General features: G+C 44.5%; 1 protein-coding gene across 4 annotated transcripts in view; it reads right to left on the minus strand.

Annotated features, from left to right (window-relative positions):
• Nucleotides 1–16,184: 16,184 nt before the first annotated feature.
• Nucleotides 16,185–24,837, minus strand: part of SPOCD1 (SPOC domain containing 1) — a 199,447-nt gene continuing 190,794 nt past the window's right edge. For all 4 annotated transcript variants that reach the window (XM_075334134.1, XM_075334136.1, XM_075334133.1 and 1 more), the window contains one exon: nucleotides 16,185–16,770. In XM_075334134.1, the coding sequence (XP_075190249.1) occupies nucleotides 16,286–16,770 (485 nt within the window). In that variant the 3' untranslated portion in view covers nucleotides 16,185–16,285. The remainder of the gene's footprint in view (nucleotides 16,771–24,837) is intronic.

Raw genomic sequence — 24,837 nt, forward strand, 5'->3', positions numbered from 1 at the left:
AAGACGGCCATATGGCAGATGTTTGGGCGTCTTATTCCTGGCACAAGAGGAGCAGGCTGAGACAAAAGAAGCGACGTCCGTGCGAAGGGATGGCCACCAGTAATGACGTACAATTGTACTCCATGTTCTCTTCTGACCAGCATGACCGGCTATTTTCGAGGCATGACCCCAGTGTAGCACTTTTTGCCTGTCAGTCTCAGAGACATAGGTCTTCCCGGGCGGTATTTGGGCCAGAGTGACAGGAGTCACCGGAATGATCTTACTAGGGCAAATGATGGGCTGGGATGTCTCCTCCTCCTGCTCCATGGGCATGAAAGACCTGGACAAGGCATCTGCGCGTACATTCTTGTCCGCGGGTCGGAAATGGAGCTGGAAATCAAATCTGGCAAAGAACAAGGACCACCTGGCTTGCCGTGGGTTCAGTCGCTGAGCAGACCGCAGGTATTCCAGGTTCTTGTGGTCCGTGTAAATAATAACGGGGTACACGGCTCCTTCCAGAAGGTAGCGCCATTCCTCCAGAGCCAGTTTTACTGCCAATAGTTCTCGGTCACCGATGGTGTAGTTGCGTTCAGGCGCTGAGAAGCTCTTGGAGAAGAAACCGCAAGTCACCATCTTCCCGGAGGAGGACTTCTGCATGAGCACTGCTCCAGCTCCCGAGGAGGAGGCATCCACCTCCAAGGTGAACTGTCGGTTTAACTCCGGACGGTGGAGCACAGGAGAGGAGGCAAATGCCCGCTTCAGAGAGCCAAACGCGGCGTCGGCCGCAGGTGACCAGTCCTTTGGATTAGCCCCCTTCTTGGTCAAGGCGGAGAGAGGAGCAGTCAGAGCAGAGAAGTGAGGGATGAACTGGCGGTAATAGTTGGCGAATCCCAGAAAGCGTTGGATTGCCTTCAGTCCAGAAGGAGGGGGCCAGTTGAGAATGGAAGAGACCTTCTTCGGATCCATCTGCAGTCCGGTATCGGAGATGACGTAACCCAGGAAGGGAAGAGAAGACTGCTCGAAGACACACTTCTCGTACTTGGCGTACAGACGATTCTCCCTCAGTCGTCGTAGTACCAGCTGCACGTTCTCTCTGTGGGTCTGGAGGTCCGGAGAAAAGACCAGGATGTCATCGAGATACACCACCACACAGATGTAAAGAAGGTCCCGGAACACGTCGTTCACCAATTCCTGAAAGACTGCTGGTGCGTTACACAGGCCGAAGGGCATCACACAGTATTCATAGTGCCCATCGCGAGTATTGAACGCGGTCTTCCATTCGTCCCCCGAGCGGATGCGGACCAGGTTGTAGGCACCCCGAAGATCCAACTTGGTGAACACACGAGCTCCTCTAAGCCGATCAAACAATTCGGGGATGAGCGGCAGAGGGTACTTGTTTTTCACGGTGATTTGGTTTAATCCCCGGTAGTCTATGCATGGACGTAGATCACCTTCTTTCTTCTTAACGAAGAAGAAGCCTGCTCCAGCAGGAGAGGAGGATCTCCGAATGAATCCCCTTGCCAGGCTCTCTGTGATGTAAGTAGACATGGCCCTTGTTTCGGCTGGAGACAGCGGATATATCCGTCCTCGAGGTGGTGTACTTCCCGGGAGCAGGTCGATGGCACAATCGTAAGGACGATGTGGCGGAAGTACCTCTGATTCCTTTTTGTCGAAGACATCCGCGAAGGACCAATAGGCCGAGGGCAGTCCCGGTAGGGACTCTGGAACCGGAGGTCGTCGGATGGGTTGGATGGTCTTCAGACACTTCTCGTGGCAAGAGGAGCCCCATCGGGTGATTTCACCAGTACCCCAGCTGACTGATGGTTCGTGTGTCCATAACCAGGGAAGTCCCAGCAGGATTTGATGGGACATGTGTGGAAGGACGTAGAGAGCGATGTTCTCGGTGTGCAGAGCACCGATACGCAGTTTGACCGGCCTGGTGATCCACGAGATGGTGTCAGAGAGGGGTCTCCCATCCACAGAGGCAATCACGAGGGGTTTGTCGAGTGGAGTAACAGGCACCTGGTACTTGTCCACCGTGGCCTGCTGGATGAAATTGCCTGTTGCCCCAGAATCAAGGTACGCCTCAGCCGTGAACCGCGTATCTCCCGTTGTCACTTGCACAGTCCAGGTAACCGGGTCTGAGAGAGTCCCAGCACCTAGGGTGGCCTCTCCTACCAACCCTAGGCTTTGGAGTTTCCCGGCCTTTCTGGACAGGAGCGTAGCAGGTGTGTGCCCTCTCCGCAGTAGAAGCAGAGGCCCTTGGCGAGCCGCTCTGCTCGGCGTTGTTCAGACTGCCGCACACGGTCGATCTGCATGGGCTCGTGGACGGAGACACCAGATGCCGTTGACTGAAGTACGGCGGGCTTCTGCGGAGGAGAGGAATGCCGTACCGGACGTCTCTCACGGGACACCTCTTTGGATCGCTCCTGAAAGCGAATGTCCACTCGAGTCGCTAGGGTAATCAGGGCATCCAGGGTGGACGGTACGTCACGACCAGCCAGCTCATCTTCAATTCGACCCGAGAGTCCTTCCCAGAAGGCGGCGGTTAGAGCCTCATTGTTCCACCCGAGTTCCGAAGCCAAGGTGCGAAAACGTATGGCGTATTGACCCACCGTCAGAGTCCCCTGACGTAACCGGAGAAGAGATGAGGCAGACGCGGAGGCGCGTCCGGGCTCGTCAAAGGTGCCACGAAATGCCTGCAGGAACTCCTGGATGTTCGTGGTCACAGGATCCTCCTTTTCCCACAAGGGGTTCATCCACGCCAGTGCCTCACCCTCTAGATGGGACATGATGAACGCGACCTTGGCTTGGTCGGAGGCGAACAAATGCGGCAGCTGCGTGAAATGGAGGGAGCATTGGTTTCTGAATCCCCTGCAGGTCTTGGGATCTCCGGCGTACCGGGGTGGTGAGGCCAAACGAAGTCTTGAAGCATCCGAAGAGGCTGCCACGGGGGCTGGAGCCGTGGATTGTCTAGTGGAAGCCCGAGATGCTGAAGATGTAACTGACGCTTGTAGCGTGTTCAGGCGGGCGTCCACAGAAGACATGAATTGCAGCATGCGGGTCTGAGTCTCACGCTGGCGTGTGAGTTCCTCCTGCAGGGCTGCTAGTGCTTCAGCGGGATCCATGGCCTGTTCTTACTGTTAGGGCCAGGTGGACGGGCAGACCCAGGAGGTGGATCCACTGGGCCGAACTCCTTGATGATGGTAAGGGGTCCGGTAGCTGGAGCACTACAGGTAGCAGGACAGTCCGTGTACAAGAGGAGAATGCAGAAGTCCCTGGGACCACGGAGTCACTGAGGGTAGTCCGGGTGACGGAGCTCAGGTTCGGAGGCCAAGATGTTGTCAGGCGGAGTCCGGAACCGATGGAGCGAGCAGACGGGTCACCGCAGGGATCAGAGAGGGAACGGACTGTCAGGATGGCAGATAGGCAGCGTTCGGGGTTCGGGATTCGGCAGGACCGGATGGCGAAGCAGGATCGGCTCTAGAAGAGAGAGAGGTGAGTATCTCACAGGAACACAAGGAGACCTGACTCCTAGCTTGGGAAACACGAAGAACAGGCCCCGCCCACTTGGACACTTAACCCCTTTATACCCTGTACCTGTGTGCCCAATTTCCTGTTAGTGGACGCTGGCTCTTTAAGAAAGGGTCAGTGACCGCGCGCGCGCCCTAATGCGCATGCGCGAGGCCCGGGTGCCAGAAGCCAAGGCAGGGAGCGGTGAGGAGGACGCAGCAGAGCCGGGCTGGGGCTGAGAAGCCGACGGGCGCCGGGAGCGGGGACCAGGACGCCTGGGAACCGCCAGCAATGGAGGCTGGAGACCGGGGAGCGGCGGAGACCGGACAGAAGAACCGGGGAGCGACGCAGGGAAGCCGGGGAGCGTGGCAGGTGAGCCGGGGAACAGAGCAGGGGACCCGGGGAGCGTGACAGTGTGGAGGAATCCACTAAAATGAGGGGGGACATTTATATATAAAAAAGACGTCCGGGGACTTGTACTTTCTAATGCTTAGTATGCATTCTATTTCCGTAAAGGAGACATGCTCCGATAGGAAGCAAGTACAAAGAAAAAAAGCTAGGGCGCCTGCGCGGTAGAGGTGATACAAGTTCAAGGAACCGAGGGGTGACCAGAGTTCACTACCGTGGGAACCAGATACAATGTGCTTGCGCTAGACAAGCAGAAGAGGAGGTTTTGTCAATCTAGCGGCAATGAGTGCAAAGAGTGCAGAAAGACAGCAAAAAAAGTGTACCAGACACATATAGCAGTCATTTGCATGAAGAATAAGAGTATTAACGAGAGATGGAGGAACATAGGGGACAAATACAGAAACGCAATAGAAATAAATAATACATGGTAAAACAATAAGGCTATCCTTATTGTAGATATATATAGGACAGTGTCAATTTAAAAATTACTACATTGTTTTCAAATTATAAATATAAATACAATATTAATTCAATAAAACACAATAAATGAGTAAAAAGTTTGTTAGCACTAGATATAAAAACAACGGCCAAGCCACTATATAAAACCAGATAAAAGTGTACTTCATAACTGATGGGGGATAAAAACGAATTAATAAAACAAGTCAGTGACCTCATTTAGACCAAAGGGTTTTAACGTATTTAGTTTGTTGATCCAAAAGGTCTCCTTTCTGCTCAGGGTTTCCATTCTATTGGGGGCATTTGGGGCTATCTGCTCTATTTGTGTAATATTAAAAACCATCCCCTTATTGTGTTTCAGAGTGCAATGCTTAGAGAGTCCATGGAGCATATAGCCTATCTTCACATTGTGCCTATGTGAATTTAGCCTATTGTGGAGGGCCTGACTCGTCCTTCCTACATATTGTTTCCCACACACACAGTCCACTAAATATATAACAAAGTCCGACTGGCATGTTAAACGACTTCTGATGGGGAAATTTTCTGAGCTCCCCTGAGAGCAGAAAGTGTTTTTTTTGTGGCAAATACTTTTACAACAGAGACAATTTTTGAGACCGCATCTATAGGAGCCAATTATGGTAGCTGTTTTTTTTATCAACAGAGGAGTTTTTAACCTGCTGGGAGCTATAATATTCTTAATGGTCAGCGCCCTTCTAAAAGTAACCCCTGGGCGAGCAGGTAACATATTTCTAAGGATGGGGTCACTTAGTAATATCCACCAGTGTCTGGAGAAAATATTTCTAATGGTTAAATTGTCACTGCTGTAAGTAGTGATGAAGTTAGCAGAAAAATCGCCCTTTCCAGCAGCATTAATAATCCCTCTTGTACCCGAGATAGATGCGGTCTTTTTGGGTTTCAGCATGTCTCTTTGTTTCAATTTGGCTGTCTCTAGGTAAGCTTTTTTCATCAAAGACCTGGGGAAGTCCTTCTCAATGAAGCGATCCCTCAAAATCCCAACCTGTTCTTTAAAATCAGCATCTAAGGTACAATTCCTTCTAATCCGTTTATACTGATTTATGGGGATGTTGTGCAACCACTTAGCATAGTGTTCACTGTGATTGTGAATGTAACTGTTTGCATCTACTTTCTTAAAGAAAGTTTTTGTAAGAATTTTGTGGTCTTTATGAAATATGGTGAGGTCCAGGAAGTTTATCTCCTTTTCATGCACAGTGGGGGCGAATTGCAAGCCCCAATCATTATTATTTAGGTGCTGAGGAAGGATTCTAAATTATTATGTTTACTATCCCAGATGATGAACAGATCATCTATAAATCTTTTGTAGACTATGGTGCTGCTATCAAAAATCCCATGTGTAATAATTCAAAGACCCCAATAAATAAATTTGCATATGAAAAAGCTGCTTTCGAGCCCATGGCTGTGCCAAGGCACTGGTGATACAGATTGCCATCAAAAGTGAAAAAATTGTTAGAGAATTAAGCTCTTTCCCTCCACTAAAAAATCTTTTTGGGGTTGTGGGATTCTGCTGTCGTTCTCAAGAAAATATGAGAATCAAAAAAGTCCTAGGTGATGGTGAATATTAGAATACAGGGATGCTACATCAATAGTAAGAAATGTGTAGGAATCCTTCCATGGTATATCCTTTATAAGGTCAATGAGATGGGCTGAATCCCTAAGGTGGCTACTTAAACTGGAGACATGTGGTTGCATGATTTGTCAAAATAATTTGATAAATTAGCCGTCAGGGAATCTATACCAGATATTATCGGCCTCCCCGGGGGATTTACCAGACTTTTATGGATTTTGGGAAGGTGGTAGAAAAATTCCATACTGGGGTCCTTTACTTGTAGAAATCTCTTATAAAGGATATACCATGGAAGGATTCCTACACATTGACAAAACCTCCTCTTCTGCTTGTCTAGCACAAGCACATTGTATCTGGTTCCCATGGTAGTGAACTCTGGTCACCCCTCGGTTCCTTGAACTTGTATCACCTCTACCGCGCAGGCGCCCTAGCTTTTTTTCTCTGCACTCGCTTCCTATCGGAGCATGTCTCCTTTACGGAAATAGAACGCATACTAAGCATTAGAAAGTAAAAATCCCCGGACGTCTTTTTTATATATAAATGTCCCCCCTCATTTTAGTGGTTTCCTCACTGAGACTGCTTTTTTTGTCATTGTCAGACATTATAAAATTTTGAATCAAAATAATTTTCAATCGCAGTGTCCTTGCAGTTCTGTTCCTCATTCTTTATAGTTTTATATATATAAATAAATAAATATAAAAATATTTATATATATATATATATATATATATATATATATATATTCTTTTTTACAAAAGATGAGGATGTCCAGCTCTTCAGGCAAAAAAATCACGTCTTTATTTTATCATGCAGACACAAAGAATGACATGACCAGCACAACGCGTTTCAGGTGAAAGCACTCACCCTTAATCATGATACTGGATAGATGGTGCTGCAAAGCTTATATGCAAATGCTAATCAGTGTAACAGATGTTTAAATTACTTCAGCACCTTACATGCACGCAATAGGTTTTACCATGAAAAACATTACATACATATACAATTAAAAAACAATGATACAATACAATACAATACAGTACACATTTTTCAATGGTTTTCTGGATTTGAAGATATATACGTTTATAACCAAACCAGTTGCAGTGCGCCATTCAGTGTGTGCAGATAAAACACCTTCAAGTTTAATGCACATACAAATGTGCGAATATATCATATTTAAATAAATAAATCTGCACTCAACAAATAGCGCACACCGGAATTTTTTTACAAACATATTTACTCATGTATATCCCCATGTATATGCACACATATTGCCCTTCTATATATGTGCTCAGTTGTCATACTATGTAAAAGCTTTTAAGTTCCGACATGGAAGTTTAATATCTATATTATGTGGATTTTCCTGCACTTCGGAGTACCTAAATGCTTATATATGAACTCAAATGGATTTATATACTTTGAAGGAAGCTTCCTTCAAAGTATATAAATCCATTTGAGTTCATATATAAGCATTTAGGTACTCCGAAGTGCAGGAAAATCCACATAATATAGATATTAAACTTCCATGTCGGAACTTAAAAGCTTTTACATAGTATGACAACTGAGCACATATATAGAAGGGCAATATGTGTGCATATACATGGGGATATACATGAGTAAATATGTTTGTAAAAAAATTCCGGTGTGCGCTATTTGTTGAGTGCAGATTTATTTATTTAAATATGATATATTGGCACATTTGTATGTGCATTAAACTTGAAGGTGTTATATCTGCACACACTGAATGGCGCACTGCAACTGGTTTGGTTATAAACGTATATATCTTCAAATCCAGAAAACCATTGAAAAATGTGTACTTTATTGTATTGTATTGTATTGTATCATTGTTTTTTAATTGTATATGTATGTAATGTTTTTCATGGTAAAACCTATTTCGTGCATGTAAGGTGCTGAAGTAATTTAAACATCTGTTACACTGATTAGCATTTGCATATAAGCTTTGCAGCACCATCTATCCAGTATCATGATTAAGGGTGAGTGCTTTCACCTGAAACGCGTTGTGCTGGTCATGTCATTCTCTGTGTCTGCATGATAAAATAAAGACGTGATTTTTTTGCCTGAAGAGCTGGACATCCTCATCTTTTGTATTATTTTGGGCTGTGGCAGTGCCTGTCCGTGCTCCAGGACGAAATCAAGACTGAGCTTTTTCCACGGTGAGCTGATTCATACTATTATTCTTTTTTACACATTGTTTTGAATTTTCACTCACAATCTCTGTATCCCCATGTAGAATAGAGAACTAAACACCAGTATATTCACCTATACGCCATAGGTTCGCACACCATCTTAAACACATCCCTTCCCCCCTGACTTTATTAAATAACACGAGGAACAACTGTTTTCATGTCTTTATTCATTCATTTATTTATTTTCTATTTTTTCAGTATTCCCTTTGTTGGAATTATCCATGTTTCTTGGGATCATGCTGTTTCAGACACGTTTCCCTGTTGTTCACGATTTTTCCATCTTTCCTTTTTTTTCTTCTTTTTCTCTCCTTTTTTTTTTTCTCTTCTTTACCATGTGGCTCTGAGTCATCAGCTCTGAGTCATACGGGCAGTCCTTAATGCATACATGGCTGTTTGCTCCTTATATATAGGTCCAAGCGGCCTTGCTGTAATATGATTTATTTTCCTGAGGAAGGAGACGGATATATAACGCCTGCCTGGATCCACAGACTCAGATGGGCTGTAAAGGGGAGGCTAGGGGGAAGCCACTCACCAAGCAGGACCCCCAGAACCCTGAAACCCTTTAACCCCTCTACAGGGATTTGGAATTACACAGGGAACTGGAGATCATTACCTGTGGAAGGCTGCAGTCCGATGAGAGTAGTAGTCAGGCAGGGTCAAACCAGGAATTGTGGAACAGGGACAGAATCGGCAGGCAATGACGTAGTCAACAAATGTAGCAGAGGTCAAATCCGGATCGGGCAGCGAGGTACATAAACAGCAGGCAGAAGGGTAGTCAGAAAACAAGCAGAAGTCAGCACACAGGAATCACCAAACAGAATAGGACGTAACAGGAGCCAGGAAAATCAGAACTATCTCTAGCAGTGGTCATGTGACAGGAGGGGGAATAAGAAGGGTGTGGTGTCTTCCCATTGGCTGTAGCTGAACGCTGGCAACTTCAGCTGGAAGACACATGCCACCCACAGTCAGCCAGCGGTACTGCACATCCCAAGCTAACCCAGCCCAGTGGATGATCGGAGCCTGCGCCCACCGCTGGCATCGACTCCTCTCCCATCACCAGCACCATCCACGGCAGGAACACGGCATCGCCTGGCGATCGGAGCAGAAGTCGCTGGAGCAGACTCCGACGGTGACGTAACAGGATGTCTCTGAAACGCGTAGGAACTGTCAAATAAAAAGGAAATCTTTTAATTTACACGCATCAGTGGTTTTTAGCGCGGCATAAACCCGGTCTTCTCTTCTACCTGTGTGATACAAGAATCTAACAGAAAACAACGATCGGAAACTCAAATAAGAAAACACAGAGAAAACAACACTGGTCTCTGCCGAAATCCTTTAGCTGCATGATAGAACTCCTTAGCAGCAATTTAAATAAAAATATAGCCGGTAGAGAAGGCTAGAATCAGGAGAGTATAAACAGCCCCACCTGGGATGTGATAGGACAGAGAAAATAAGCAAGTGAGAACACTTGAAAACCAAAAGGAGAAAACAAAGGTAAAAGAACATCAGCATTTGGACTGCGACTAACCAGGCTGTGGCTCAGCAAGGAAGGCAACTGACCTTGCAGCACAAGGTTGCCAGATTGAATCCTGACCCCGAGGCATGGCAATACCTAAGTGTAACCAGTCTTTTAGTATCAGAGCTGCCAAGATGAATTACAGGAAGTTTAGGGCAGGTCTTTGTCTCTCTATTCCTGCTCTTCTGTCTAACTGCATACAGGAATATCAGAGAGTCAAGCTTTTAGTTTTGGGCATACAGGCCATTGTACAATGCATCCTGGGATGTGAGGGAGAGGAAGTTCCTGCACTTATAATGCTAGTAGAATGCTGATATAGAAGAAATAGTAAAAAAACAAGTAAATATCATGTTACAGAGTTTGATTGTTAGGACAGTAATTGGTCTACTGCTGGCACCACTGCAGTCAGTCTCGATCAGTATTTATTAACAATTTTAAACTGGTTAATATAAAATAGTAGCTGTTGAATATAATGTAACCTTGACATACTGGGAGAAGCAGTACCCTGAATCTAATATATAAAGCTGAGTTTATGTATGTATGTATGTATGTGCGTATGTCTGCTAAAGGAATCCGCACCGTCGCATTTACAATCACGAAATTTTGCACAGACACCTCATGTGACCCAGGGAACATCGTAGACTATGTTTTGACAGGAAAATTTAACCCCCGCCCTTTACAGTTACTCTCCAAAAAGCTGCCGCCATTAAAGAGACATGAGCCAGGAACTACAGTTTATTAATAGGAGCTGTGATTGGTTGCTATAGGAACAAAGGACATTCATAGTATAAGAAGCTTGTGTATGAGGTAATATGATGTCAGTGGGGAAACGGATAGAGAGAGACAGACAGAGACAGACAGGGAAAGAGACAGAGAGATAGAGACAGACAGAGACAGCCTGGGAATGAGACAGACGGGGAAAGAGACAGGCCATGGAAAGGGACAGACCAGGAAAGAGACCGAAAGGGGAAAGAGACAAACCTTGAAAGAGACAGACCTTGAAAGAGACAAACCTGGAAAGAGACAGATGGGGAAAGAGACAGACGGGGAAAGAGACAGACGGGTAAAGAGGCAGACGGGGAAAGAGACAGACGGGGAAAGAGAGAGACAGACAGACACAGACATAGAGACAGACACAGAGATAGACAGACAGACACAGAGACACAGAGATAGAGACAGATAGACTGATACAAAGACAGACAGATAGAAACAGACAGAGACATAGACACAGACAAGGAAAGAGACAGACAGAGAGACAGACAGACAGCGACACACAGGCAGAGACTGGGAGAGAGACAGTTACTATCCCAGGCAACGCCTGGGTACTACAGCTAGTATTAACATAAAAACAAGTTGTCCGGTAATGGACAACACCTCATTATTGCGCCAGGGTGATGAAAAAAAAAATAATACCAATAAAAAAAAAAGAAATCTCCTGGATTGGTACCACACTAGTGAATGCAGCACTGTGTTACACTATGTTCTTCTGGCTGACTTTCTTTTCTGAAGGTAAAGATCATATGACCACTGCAGCCAATCACCTGCTTCCCATCAGCTGCATCCTTCAAATTTTATCCAAGCTCAAAGAAATACTGTTCTTGACAAACAGTAAGTATATTAAGAAATACACCGCTTATACCACATACACTTAAAGGGGACCTGTCAGTAAGACCATCCATGTGCAAGTAAAACATATTAAAGATGCATCACTGTGCAAAAATTCTGCTTTAATTAAGATGTAAATTAGGTTTACAAGTGCACTGATCAGTGTCTACTACATTACAGCGGATGGCTCTGTAATAAGCATCCTTCATAATGGTTTATACTACCTCTGCTTGCATACATGTAGTGTTACTGACCGATTTCCTTTGTACTGGAATAATAAACATTTTAATGTGAGTGCTTCTTTAAGAATGATCACAAAACAAAGCAGTCTTAACTTTATTTTTTGATTATAAAATTCGGCAGAATTCTTTGCAATATTGGAATTCTTATCACATCTGTTTTTTTCTTTCTTTTCAGAAACAGAATTATTTTAAGAAAAATCAGAACATTCATTATTGTTGAAAAAAATAATATCAAATAGTTCTGTAATGTTATAAATAATAATAAAAAAAAAATTCAATTAAGTATCTGGTTTAGACAAACTCTTGTAAAATAAGGCATTTTATAGTAGTAGGGCTAGTCCCATGATCAAGACCCCTCTAAGGGTGGCTTTACACGCTGCGGCATCGCTAGCCGATGCTAGCGACGGCGAGCGTGATAGCACCCGCCCCTATCGATATGCCGATATGTGAAGATCGCTGCCGTAGCGAACATTATCGCTACAGCAGCGTCACACGTACTTACTTGCTCGGCGACGTCGCTGTGACCGGCGAACCGCCTCCTTTCTAAGGGGGCAGTTCGCTCGGCGTCACAGCGACGTCACTAAGCGGCCGCCCAATCAAAGCGGAAGGGCGGAGATGAGCGGGACGAACATCCTGCCCACCTCCTTCCTTCCATATTGCTGGCGTGTGGCAGTTAAGGAGAGGTTCCTCGTTCCTGCGGCGTCACAAGTAGCGATTTGAGCTGCTGCAGGGACGAGGATCAACTTCGCCCAAGCGACAGCAGCGATAATTGGGAGAGGACCCCCATGTCAATGAGGAGCGATTTTGGACGTTTTTGCAACGATCCAAAATCGCTCCTAGGAGTCACACACAACGAGATCGCTACAGCGGCTGGATGTGCGTCACAAAATCCGTGACCCCAACGAGATCGCTGTAGCGATCTCGTAGCGTGTAAAGCACACTTAAGAGTCTCTCTCCAGGGCCTGGATAGGAGAGAAGGAAGAATATCTAACCTCCTAGGGTGCTACTAAAGGCGGTGATGCAATTTATGAATTTAAAACCATAAAAACAACTAGAACTTGTGTGTATGTATCCCACAGTACAGTAGGATGTGAGTATTAGCTCGGTGTGGGACCATCTATCAGCACCTGTTACCAATTAGCAAGTTCTCAGTCCCCTTCAGTGCAATTTACTTACACTCTATATCAGCTTTTTCTAGATGTGATAGCATTAATACCTTAAAGTCAGCAGTTTTTTACTACCTTACCTGAGAGCAGCATGATGTAGGTAAAGAGATCCTGAATCCAACGATGCATCACTTAGATTACTGGGTGCAGCCCTTCTGACACAATCAGAACTTTTAGATTTAGTGATGTAGCAGAGGTACATGAGATAATAGAGATTATACATTGACAGTGAGGTATCATTCAGAGGAGGGGGCGTGCCAGACTGCCATGTGACTTTGTAGACTGCGCAATGATAAGGATCCTGCTGCTTAAACAAACATAGGAAATAAACAACAGATTGAAACTTGATAAGAAAGGCATCCCTGAATATTCTGTGTAACCCTTGCAGCATACTGGCTTCAGATTACATAGCAAAAACGTGCTGACAGATGTCCTTTAATTCTTTAATTCAAAATGACATGTGGGTATGCCATTGCTAAGGCGTATGAGTGTTGTGGGGGCTCAAAAGCCGAACTCTTTCCACCTGTGGTAGGTACATGCTGTCTATATTACATAACTGACAACTGTAGTGCCCATCAGCTCAAGGCTATATGGAGGAACTAATAGATTACCATGTCACCTGGGGGCCCCGCAGATCGCTGCCATCCTGGTACTCCTGGGGGGCACTGATTCTGTCGACAGCTGTGTTATAGTGAAAATATGCATGTAAATACCTGTATTAGTAAATGTACATCATCCAATGCTACCCATGACAAAAATGCCAAAGCTTCATTTTACGTTTCACTGTCACATTGAGACTAGGGATAATTGTTTAGTCTAATTCACTAGTCCATAGAACACAATAAAAGGGTGGGAAAAGTCAAGTAAGAAGAAACATTTGCTCATCTCTATATATGACCAAACATTTTACCTTTAGTGCATTTACAAGGGTGGTAGCATTGGGGTGCAGAGATGTACCACTACAAGACCTCATATTCTTCGTGTTGAAGTCTTTTGTCAATGACTGCGTCACGTTTATTTCAGGAATGAGTTTTAGGAAATGCAAAATATCTTCCCCAATTTAAGTCAATGGATGAAGAACCAAAAATACAGTATATACAGTATATACAGTATATTACAGTATATTACAAAGTATTTAATTACTATCGTATTGCTTTTGTGTTTGTACTAGATTTCATGTACCGGTATACTGTATGTAAGGCGCCATATCTGTAACGTTCCACCAGAAGCTGATTATAGGTGATACAAACCTATTACAGTCCCTATTTTGTCTCAACATGCCAAGATGTTATATTTGACCTTTGAAATAACATAACAGCATTGAATACATTTGTTTACTCTTGTACCGTACCTAATAATTTGTAAAGTTCTATTATAATATACAATATGCGATTGCTTTACACATAAAAGACAATCATTTATGCTTCACAATGGCTGTGATTTCTACATGAAATGCACCTATTATTCCTGAAGATAGCTGTCTCCTGCAAGCTCCTCTACTTCAACTACCAGGAAAATTCTTTCATCATCCAAGTACGATCTGTTCTGACTACATCTGGGGAAACACCAAACCCCGTATCACATACAAAATCCTGCATCCCCCCAGATAAGGCCATAATTGGATTCCTACTAATTACTAAAAATTAAGGCAACCTTCCACATGGGCCTGAAGACTGACTACATTTCACATGTATAGACATCCTACATGTTAACTCTCCTACTAGTTAACCTACTATGTTTACCCAAAAATAAGACACAGTCATATTTTTTTTTGCCTTAAAAAAAAGCACTAGGGCTTATTTTTGGGTAGTGCTTATTCTCGGGGAAACCCAGTTGAAAGAAACAATCAAAAATAGGCACGAGCAGGCTGTAGCAGCACCTGCCGTGACCACGTGGGCCCGCTCATTTCATATGCATGTCCATCCTCCCGCCCATCCTCTTTAAGCTCTGAAGCCGGCGCTGACAGGTGGGCGGTATGATGGGCGGGGGTTACGCGCATAGTAAACAGCCGGCCCGCATGATCACCCCTGGCAACTACAGCATGGAGTGATCATGTGCGGCTGTATTCACTGCCCCCCACGCATCATCATCAGCGCGGGGTGCAGTGAATAAGTATACTCACCGGTCACTGTTCCCTGCAGCATCACGATGTCCACCTGTCTGCTGGCCAGCTGATCTGTGTAGAGAGCGGTGAGCACAGGGATGACGTCATCGCTGTGCGCACTGCTAGTCTCCACACAGGTCAGCGGGAGACAGACAGGAGGACATCGTGATGCTGCAGGGGAACGGTGACGGCTCCACACAGGTCAGCGGCACTGCTGCTGACACAGAGAGGAAGATGATTGATGCTGCAAGGAGTGAGGAAAGGTGAGTATAAATGTTTATTTTTTTCTGTGCCATAGGATACAGGCCATATAGCAGGATGGGGGTATATAGCAGGATGGGGGTATATGAGCAGGATGGGGGTATATATCAGGATGGGGGTATATATTAGCATGGGGGTATATAGCAGGTTGGGAGTATATAGCAGGATGGATGGAGGTATATAGCAGGATGGATGGGGGTATATACCAGGATGGGGGTATATTATGAGCAGGATGGGGGTATATAGCAGGATAGGGGTATATGAGCAGGATGGGGGTATATTGCAGGATGGGGGTATATAGCAGGATGGGGCTATGCAGCAGGATGGGGCTATGCAGCAGGATAGGGCTATATAGCAGGATTGGGGTATATAGCAGGATGGGGATAATTATCAGGATGGGGGTATTTATCAGGATGGGGGTATATAACAGGATGGGGGCTATAACAGGATGGGGGTATTTATCAGGATGGGGGTATTTATCAGGATGGGGGCTATACCAGGATGAGCAACATATATACAAGGATGGGGATCATATACAAGGCAGGAGGATCAATACCAGGATGGGGTACCTTAGTAGAGAATTTGGGGACATTACCCCCCCATAATAGTGTCAGCAGCAGATCCTTGTCCCATAACAGTGAGTCATGTCCACATTTTTTGCTTAAAATTTTATTTTCCTATTTTCCTCCTCTAAAACCAGGGTGCGTCTTATGGTCCGGTGCGTCTTATAGTCCGAAAAATACGGTAAATGGGTGTACATCTTACTGTAGTTGCAAGCATGGAATAGTTTTGAATAGTTACAACATCTTTCTAAATGTGAATTGTAACTGAGATTTTACTATTTTTTGCTGTCATGTATCCCTAAGAAATAATTCTTTAATTATATGTTAACATCTAATTTTAAGCACATAACATTGTTGGTTATAAGTGACTTAGTGACCAAATGTAGAACAGGTGGAGGAAGGTTGAACTAGATGGACCTAGGTCTTTTTTCAACCTAAGTAACTATGTAATTAATAACATCATAACAAAAAAACGTGAGATTTATATTTTAATATTTTTTGAACAATAAAAACATTAACAAAAGGTAAAAATATAAAAACATCTTTAAAAATGTTGAATAGCACTGTAAAAGTTTTCATTTTTAACACTGTTTACATAAATATCCTTCAAGACATGAAGAATGTTTTTTCCAAACCTACTCTAAAATCTCACAAACATGTTGGTTTTAGAAAGTATAAGGGTTTTGGCCAGATGGACCAAACATGGTCGATGGGTCAAACATGGCAGCAGGATCACTGCTGAAAGAAACAGGAGCCTGAAAACTAGGAGCCATGGGATATGAAGGCCAACCAGGGGCTGCGGCTGGAGTGGGGTTTGTCTGGGTAGCTGGGGGTGTAGCCTGAAAATGATTGTTATTTTGTTCAGCAATCCCCTGCAGGTTATTTGACAGAAAACACAGCATATTCATTAGCTCTGGCATACCCACTTCTCCCACCCCAGTGGTCTGCTGCCCCACAGGTGGCAGCCCTTGTTCTGCCATCTCCTTCTCCTCCCTTTCCACATCTTCTACTATAGATGTGAATATATCATCTGGAACATCGAGCTGCTCCTCTCTCAACACTCTGGTGACCTTTCTGGGACATGAAGACCAGCATGGATGGTTTGGAAGAAGCAGAGCCAGTAAAAGGTGAGGATGTTCCTCCTCGAGACCTATAAAATACAAAACATGATTCAGCAAGTAAGTGCACCCTTCAAAGGTAATGATTACAAACAATGAAACCATACATTTAGCCTCTTTAATTGTAACACAAATAAGTCATATTCCAAAAAACTTTCAATAGATGGCATGGCTATAGATTCATCTTTACAGTCTGCTATACAATTTTGGATGGCTCATACCCTTTTTATTTACTTACATACTCCATCCCATATCAGAATATACCAGTACTACAGCATCTTCAAATACTTTTGATTCTCTATGATCCTATATTAGTGCATTTTTATACATATACTTTGGTATGTCTTTCATTTCTTTTTAGAATTTCCATGCCCTCGGCTTTATTATTTTTTTCTAATTCGAGTCACCAGTTAGAGCTTCATGCATACCATAAATGATACCACTCATATCACACTCACAATCCAGTTTTGCGTTACTGCAGCATATTTTTTTTTATACTTGTTTATCACTCTATTTTTAGTGTTTTCACTCTTTTCAGGTGCTCTTCTATTACTTTCCATCTCATCAGACATGCTTTTACTGTCATTTGGTTAGAACTTCATTCATACTCTGTGTGCAAAATTATTAGGCAAATGAGTATTTTGATCACATGATGGTTTTTATACATGTTGTCCTACTCCAAGCTGTTTAGGCTTGAGAGCCAACTACCAATTAAGTAAATCAGGGGATGTGCATCTCTGTAATGCAAGGAGGCTGTGGGAAAAAAAGGGCGCAAATAGGGTCTTACCCGGTATAACAGTGTAAGGTGAATGTGAGAAGGGACACTCACCTGATAAGGTTGTGACAGTCACAACCCCTTTGTCAGCATAAAAGTAACGTGGAAGGCAGCAGTCCCGCGAAACGGAGTAGTTACGGACAGCAGGAGAAAAGCAGGTTAAAGTACCGCGCCAAACCACAGGAGTACAAATGGAATTAATAGATCTCTTTTCTTTATTTTCACAGGTCTACGCGTTTCAAGGACATATCCGTCCTCTTCCTCAGGACAAATGCAGAGAATACTATAGCGAAACTGAGGCTACAGGCTCTAATATATGTGTAAGAAAAGAGCCACGTATGCATTAATTGCGTCATCAGCCTCCCCGTGACTCATAGGCACGTGGAGGAGTGAATAAAGTTCAGAACAAAAAGAGAAAAAAAGAGAAAAAAAAGGAAGAAAAAAGAAAAAGAGAAAAAAAGAAAAAAAAAAGGGAGGAAAAAAGGGGGAGATGAAAGCAAAGAAAAAGAAAGAGAATAAAGAAAAAAGTGTGGAAAAATGAAATAAATAAATGGATGAAAATATAGTGATTGGGACTCAAATGTCATTAAAAAACTGTGTGGGAACCTACGGATCCACAAAATAATATGTGCATGTCTTAATAAAAAATATGTGTGATGAATTTAATAAATGAATAAAAATGTGCTATGATGGTTGTCACTATCTTTTGAAATAGCATATAGAAAATGTGAAAAAAACTAAATGAAGGATCAACGTAAAAACATGACATAGGATCGCTGTGCCAGAGCAGTGTGAGCAGCTCTGCGGTAGAAAGATTTACAAGTGAAAAAACAACGGGGCGGGAGCGGTGAACACTCGTTATAGGAGCAAATAGAAGTTGACAGCGTGGGAAAAAATGATGTGCGCCTGCGCGAAAGGTGAAGTGAGGTGAGAGCGTGCAGGGAAAGGAAATAGTGAGCGCCTGCGCGAAAGGGTGACTAGAGGTTAATACCGTGGGAAAAAAGGACATTGCGCTTGCGCGAAAAGGAACAAAAAAGGGGGGGTGGAAGCCGTGTAGATAATAATCCGCGGTCAGCGGCTAGGGGCTAGGAAAGTGATTAAAAACAAAAATGAGAGTGGGTGAAAGGAAAAAAAATGTTTAAATCACAAACGGAATAAGTGAAACCGAAAAGGAAAAAGACCAGTGGAATTGAATGGATGAGAATAGGACTTTGGGTCAGAAGGGGGAGAAAGCGTTCACTAAATTAGCGGGATCCCTTTATAAAAATGTATATATAGAGGTACTTGGAGGGGAATCAAAATCTAAATCTAATTTCACCCACTCTCATTTTTGTTTTTAATCACTTTCCTAGCCCCTAGCCGCTGACCGCGGATTATTATCTACACGGCTTCCACCCCCCCTTTTTTGTTCCTTTTCGCGCAAGCGCAATGTCCTTTTTTCCCACGGTATTAACCTCTAGTCACCCTTTCGCGCAGGCGCTCACTATTTCCTTTCCCTGCACGCTCTCACCTCACTTCACCTTTCGCGCAGGCGCACATCATTTTTTCCCACGCTGTCAACTTCTATTTGCTCCTATAACGAGTGTTCACCGCTCCCGCCCCGTTGTTTTTTCACTTGTAAATCTTTCTACCGCAGAGCTGCTCACACTGCTCTGGCACAGCGATCCTATGTCATGTTTTTACGTTGATCCTTCATTTAGTTTTTTTCACATTTTCTATATGCTATTTCAAAAGATAGTGACAACCATCATAGCACATTTTTATTCATTTATTAAATTCATCACACATATTTTTTATTAAGACATGCACATATTATTTTGTGGATCCGTAGGTTCCCACACAGTTTTTTAATGACATTTGAGTCCCAATCACTATATTTTCATCCATTTATTTATTTCATTTTTCCACACTTTTTTCTTTATTCTCTTTCTTTTTCTTTGCTTTCATCTCCCCCTTTTTTCCTCCCTTTTTTTTTTTCTTTTTTTCTCTTTTTCTTTTTTCTTCCTTTTTTTTCTCTTTTTGTTCTGAACTTTATTCACTCCTCCACGTGCCTATGAGTCACGGGGAGGCTGATGACGCAATTAATGCATACGTGGCTCTTTTCTTACACATATATTAGAGCCTGTAGCCTCAGTTTCGCTATAGTATTCTCTGCATTTGTCCTGAGGAAGAGGACGGATATGTCCTTGAAACGCGTAGACCTGTGAAAATAAAGAAAAGAGATCTATTAATTCCATTTGTACTCCTGTGGTTTGGCGCGGTACTTTAACCTGCTTTTCTCCTGCTGTCCGTAACATCTCTGTAATGAGGAGGGGTGTGGTGCAATGACTTCAACACCCTATAGAAGGTGTGCTTACTTATTAAACAACTTCCTTTCTTTTGGCAAAATGGGTCAGAAGAGCGATTTGAAAAGTCCATAATTGTGAGATGTCATGAGAGAAATGCAGCAGGCTTGAAATTGCCAAACGTTTGAAGCGTGATCACTGAACAATCAAGCGTTTCATGGCAAATAGCCAACAGGGTCGCAAGAAGCGTGTTGGGCAAAAAAGGCACAAAATAACTGCCCATGAATTGAGGAAAATCAAGCGTGAAACTGCCAAGATGCCATTTGCCACCAGTTTGGCCATATTTCAGAGCTGTAACGTTACTGGAGTATCAAAAAGCACAAGATGTGCCATACTCAGGGAAAGGTCCAAGGTAAGGAAGTGTTACGGGGGACCGGCAGATTAGGACCAGGGGGTATATATCCCAATTGCCATTCGGGGCCCACCGTGCTACAGATGGTAATGGAGCTGCTAGCACCCTGTAGGTTAGGCGGAGACTATAGAGCTGGATGGCTCTGAGATAATCCAGGGAACCGGTCACGTGTGTAGTGACACGTCAGACCGAACGACAACCCAGTTAGCGTTTTGGTGGAATTTGGGCAACCCCGACCACGTGTGCAGGGAACATGTCAGGCCGGATGGTAACCAGGTAGCGTTGAGCGAGAAGACCGCTGCGACAGCGCCCTGTCGGCCACGTGTGTCAGACACGACAGGCCGAGCGGTCCTTCGATTAGCGTTTCTGGTCACTACGCGAATGGCCACATGTGTAGAGGACATGTCAGGCCAAGGGATCACACCAGTAGCGTTGACTGGGAAGCCAAGGAGGATAATAGGTTCACACACCCAATCCTGGAACACCCTGTTAACTCCACAGGGGTCCTGGGGTATGCTGTCCGTGCGCGTAGGAGGCACAACCAGACAGGTGACGCAGCAGGTATGCTGTCCGTGTGCGTAGGAGGCAGAACCGGAAAGGTGACACAGCAGGTATGCTGTCCGTGTGCGTAGGAGGCACAACTGAACAGGTGACGCAGCAGCCGCAGCCCAGTTAACGCCATTGGACTGCTATAGCACAACAGGATCGGTAGCAAGGAAGCACGGCGCCTGACCCTCATGTGCTGAGCCACGAATCTTGGCGTGACAGGAACCGTTCGCCTAGCCCTACCTACCGCTTCCAACAAGGCTTAAGCCACCATAAATTCGAAGTGAATATGAGTGAAGACTGCGCACCTCCATGTTGTCTCCAGCCCCTTTTATAACCTAGATCCGCCCCAAACCCAGAGTGAAACCACCAAGGTCCAATAGCAGAGTGCCATATCATCAGCGACGTCACCAGCGGCCAATCCGGAACCACCACGTCATTGATGACCTCATGGCAGCCACACCCCAAACACTTCACCAGTCATCGTCTGATGACCAATGGTGAGGTGCCAGAGCATGCTCAGTAACCTGAACAACAGACTCAGAAATCGGACTGCCTGAGCATGCTCAGTAGGCACATCCCAGAACTTAGACACAGCACGAAGTCCAAGTACCTGTGCAAAGAGGCTGTTAGGATTAATTGTGGGAGCATGCTCAGTAGCCTGAACTGAAGACATAGTCTCAAAAATGACAATCAGGCTGAGCATGCTCAGTAGGCAAAACACTGGGCTTAGACTCTGGCTGGGGTAAATCGGCGCACTCATGTGCAGTAGCCGCCTCTCCACACTTAGACGTGGTGGAAGGAGCAGCCAACTGGACGACCCGAGGTACGGCCAAGAACGGCAGCCGGTGCCTGGGCGCAACAGGAACCGCAGCAGGCTGCTTGCGGCTATGGCGGCGCCGGTTCGTAACAGGAAGGCTGAAAAACGACCACCTTTGAACAAGAAACATAATATAAAACGTCAAGACTGGGCCAAGAAATATCTTAAGACACATTTTTTCAAAGGTTTTATGGACTGATGAAATGAGAGTGACTCTTGATAGGCCAGATGGATGGGCCAGAGGCTGGATCAGTAAAGAGCAGAGAGCTCTACTCCGACTCAGACGCCAGCAAGGTGGAGGTGGGGTACTGGTGTTGGGTGGTACCATCAAAGATGAACTTGTGGGACCTTTTCGGGTTGAGGATGGAGTGAATCTCAACTCCCAGACCTACTGCCGGATTCTGGAAGACAACTTCTTCAAGCCGTGGTACAAGAAGAAGTCGGTATCAGTCAAGAAAAACATGATTTTCAGGCTGCACAATGCTCCATCACATGCATCCAACTACTCCACAGCATGGCTGGCCAGTAAAGGTCTAAAAGATGAAAAAATAATGACATGGCCCCCTTGTTCACCTGAACTGAACCCCATAGAGAACCTGTGGTCCCTCATAAAATGTGAGATCTACAGGGAGGGAAAACAGTGGACCTCTCGGAACAGTGTCTGGGAGGTTGTGGTGGCTGCTGCACACAATGTTGATCGTAAACAAGTCAAGCAACTGACAGAATCTATAGATGGTAGGCTGTTGAGTGACATCATAAAGAAAGGTGGCTATATTGGTCACTAATTTTTGGGGGTTTTGTTTTTGCATGTCAGAAATGTTTATTTTTAAATTTTGTGCAGTTATATTGGTTTACCTGGTGAAAATAAACAAGTGAGATGGGAATATATTTGGTTTTTATTAAGTTGCCTAATAATTCTGCACAGTAATAGTTACCTACACAAACAGATATCCTCCTACGATAGCCAAATCTAAAAAAAAACCACTCCAACTTCCAAAAATCTGAAGCTTTGATATTTATGAGTCTTTTACGTTGATTGAGAACATAGTTGTTGATCAATAATAAAAAAATCCTCTAAAATACAACTTGCCTAATAATTCTGCACACGGTGTATGCTTCTATCTATATGCATGTTATACGGGCTTTACACGAGACGAGCTATCGTGCGATGCATCGTCAGGGTCACGGTTTTCGTGACGCACATCCGGCATCGTTCACGACGTCGTCTCGTGTGACACCTGAGAGCGACGCAGTATCGCTCACAAATCGTGAGTCATGTACTCGTCGCTCAGTTTTAAAAAAATGTTTAATTAAAATGGCGCCGGTTGTTCATCGTACCCGGGGCAGCACACATCGCTCCGTGTGACACCCCGGGAACGATGAACACAGCTTACCTTTGTCCCGCGGCTCCCGGCGTCTATGCGGAAGGAAGGAGGTGGGCGGGATGTTTACTTTCCCGCTCATCTCCGCCCCTCCGCTTCTATTGGCCGGAGGCTGTTTGACGTCACTGTGACGCTGATTGTCCCTCCCCCTTCAGGAAGTGGATGTTCGCCGCCCACAGCGAGGTCGCTCAGCAGGTAAGTACGTGTGACGGGGGTTTCACGACTTTGTGCGACACGGGCAGCGATTTGCCCGTGACGCACAAACGACTGGGGTGGGTACGATCGATCATGAAATCGCACGATCGGTCGACTTGTGTAAAGCAGGCATTAGGATTGGAAATTAAAATATGTATCAAATGTATCATTTTCTATTTTGTTGATAGCTTCTGCCCCTTTTTATGCGCACCCCCTGGATGCATCGTGATGCCACATGTATGCCCCAGTGTTGGGCATTCCCACTGACATGGCATGTATGTGTACTCTGTACACATTAGTAGTAAAAGGCCGAGTCCAATGTTTCACCATGCCACCTGTGGGAATGGCATCTTGGTGACTCTTTATAGTCGGGGGTCAGTGAATGGGCTTCCAGATGTTTTACACAGTTACTCTGTCTCATCTCTCCCTAAAGGGAATATGTTTTGCTATGAAATCTGAGAGCAGCGTAATGTAGAGACAAAAACCCTGTTTTCAGTGTTGCACATACTGGGCTGCTTGCTGTAATTTTGATAGTCTCCTGCTGATAAATCATTGATTTTATCAGTAGAGGACTAGTAAATCTGCTGGCATGTAGTCATCATATTCATAAGCTCTGTATAACCATACTCCCTCTGATTGCCAGCTTTTTGCCTACACACAGCACACATAGAAAGCTGCCAATCAGTGGTGCGGGCTTATGCAGAGCTCAGGATTCTGACACTTGGTAGATCTGCAGCAGATAAAACACTGATTATAACAAAAATACAATGCAGCCCAGTAAGTGACACACTGCTGGAATCAGGGTCTCTGCCACTACATCATCATCTTCTCAAATTTGGAAGAAAAAACTTGGTGACTGATCTCTTTTAAGGTAATACTGGTGGAGACTCAGAAAATCATATACAGTGCCTTGCGAAAGTATTCGGCCCCCTTGAATTTTTAATTAAACCTTTTCCCACATTTCAGGCTTCAAACATAAAGATAAAAATGTTAATGTTATGGTGAAGAATCAACAACAAGTGGGACACAATTGTGAAGCTGAACGAAATTTATTGCTTATTTTAAACTTTTGTAAAAAAAAATGAACTAAAAATTGGTGCGTGCAATATTATTCGGCCCCTTTACTTTCAGTGCAGCAAACTCACTCCAGAAGTTCATTGAGGGTCTCTGAATGATCCAATGTTGTCCTAAATGACTGATGATGATAAATATAAGCCACCTGTGTGTAATCTAGTCTCTGTATAAATGCACCTGCTCTGTGATAGTCTCAGTGTTCTGTTTTAGGCCTGTTTCACACGTCAGTGATTCTGGTACGTTTGTGCTTTTTTTTAAACGTACCAGAATCACTGACATACGCAGACCCATTATAATGAATGGGTCTGCTCACACGTCAGTGATTTTTCACTGCATGTGTCTCCGTGCGGCGTACCCGCGTGTGCGTGATTGCCGCACGGAGACATGTCCATTTTTTTCTGGCATCACTGATGTTCCACGGAGCACGCAGTGGTATGGTCCGTGAAACACGTGCCAGAAAAAAACGTGCTTTTAAAATAAAAATCATTTTTACTCACCCGGCGTCCAGCGGCGCTCTCTGCAGCCCGTTCTCCCTGCTGCTTCTGAGCCGGCTCATTATTGTCGCGCATATTCATTATGCGCGACACAGCCGACCCGGAAGCAGCTGCTG

Source organism: Anomaloglossus baeobatrachus, chromosome 2, assembly GCF_048569485.1.
Source record: "Anomaloglossus baeobatrachus isolate aAnoBae1 chromosome 2, aAnoBae1.hap1, whole genome shotgun sequence".
Classification (NCBI taxonomy): Eukaryota; Metazoa; Chordata; class Amphibia; order Anura; family Aromobatidae; genus Anomaloglossus; species Anomaloglossus baeobatrachus.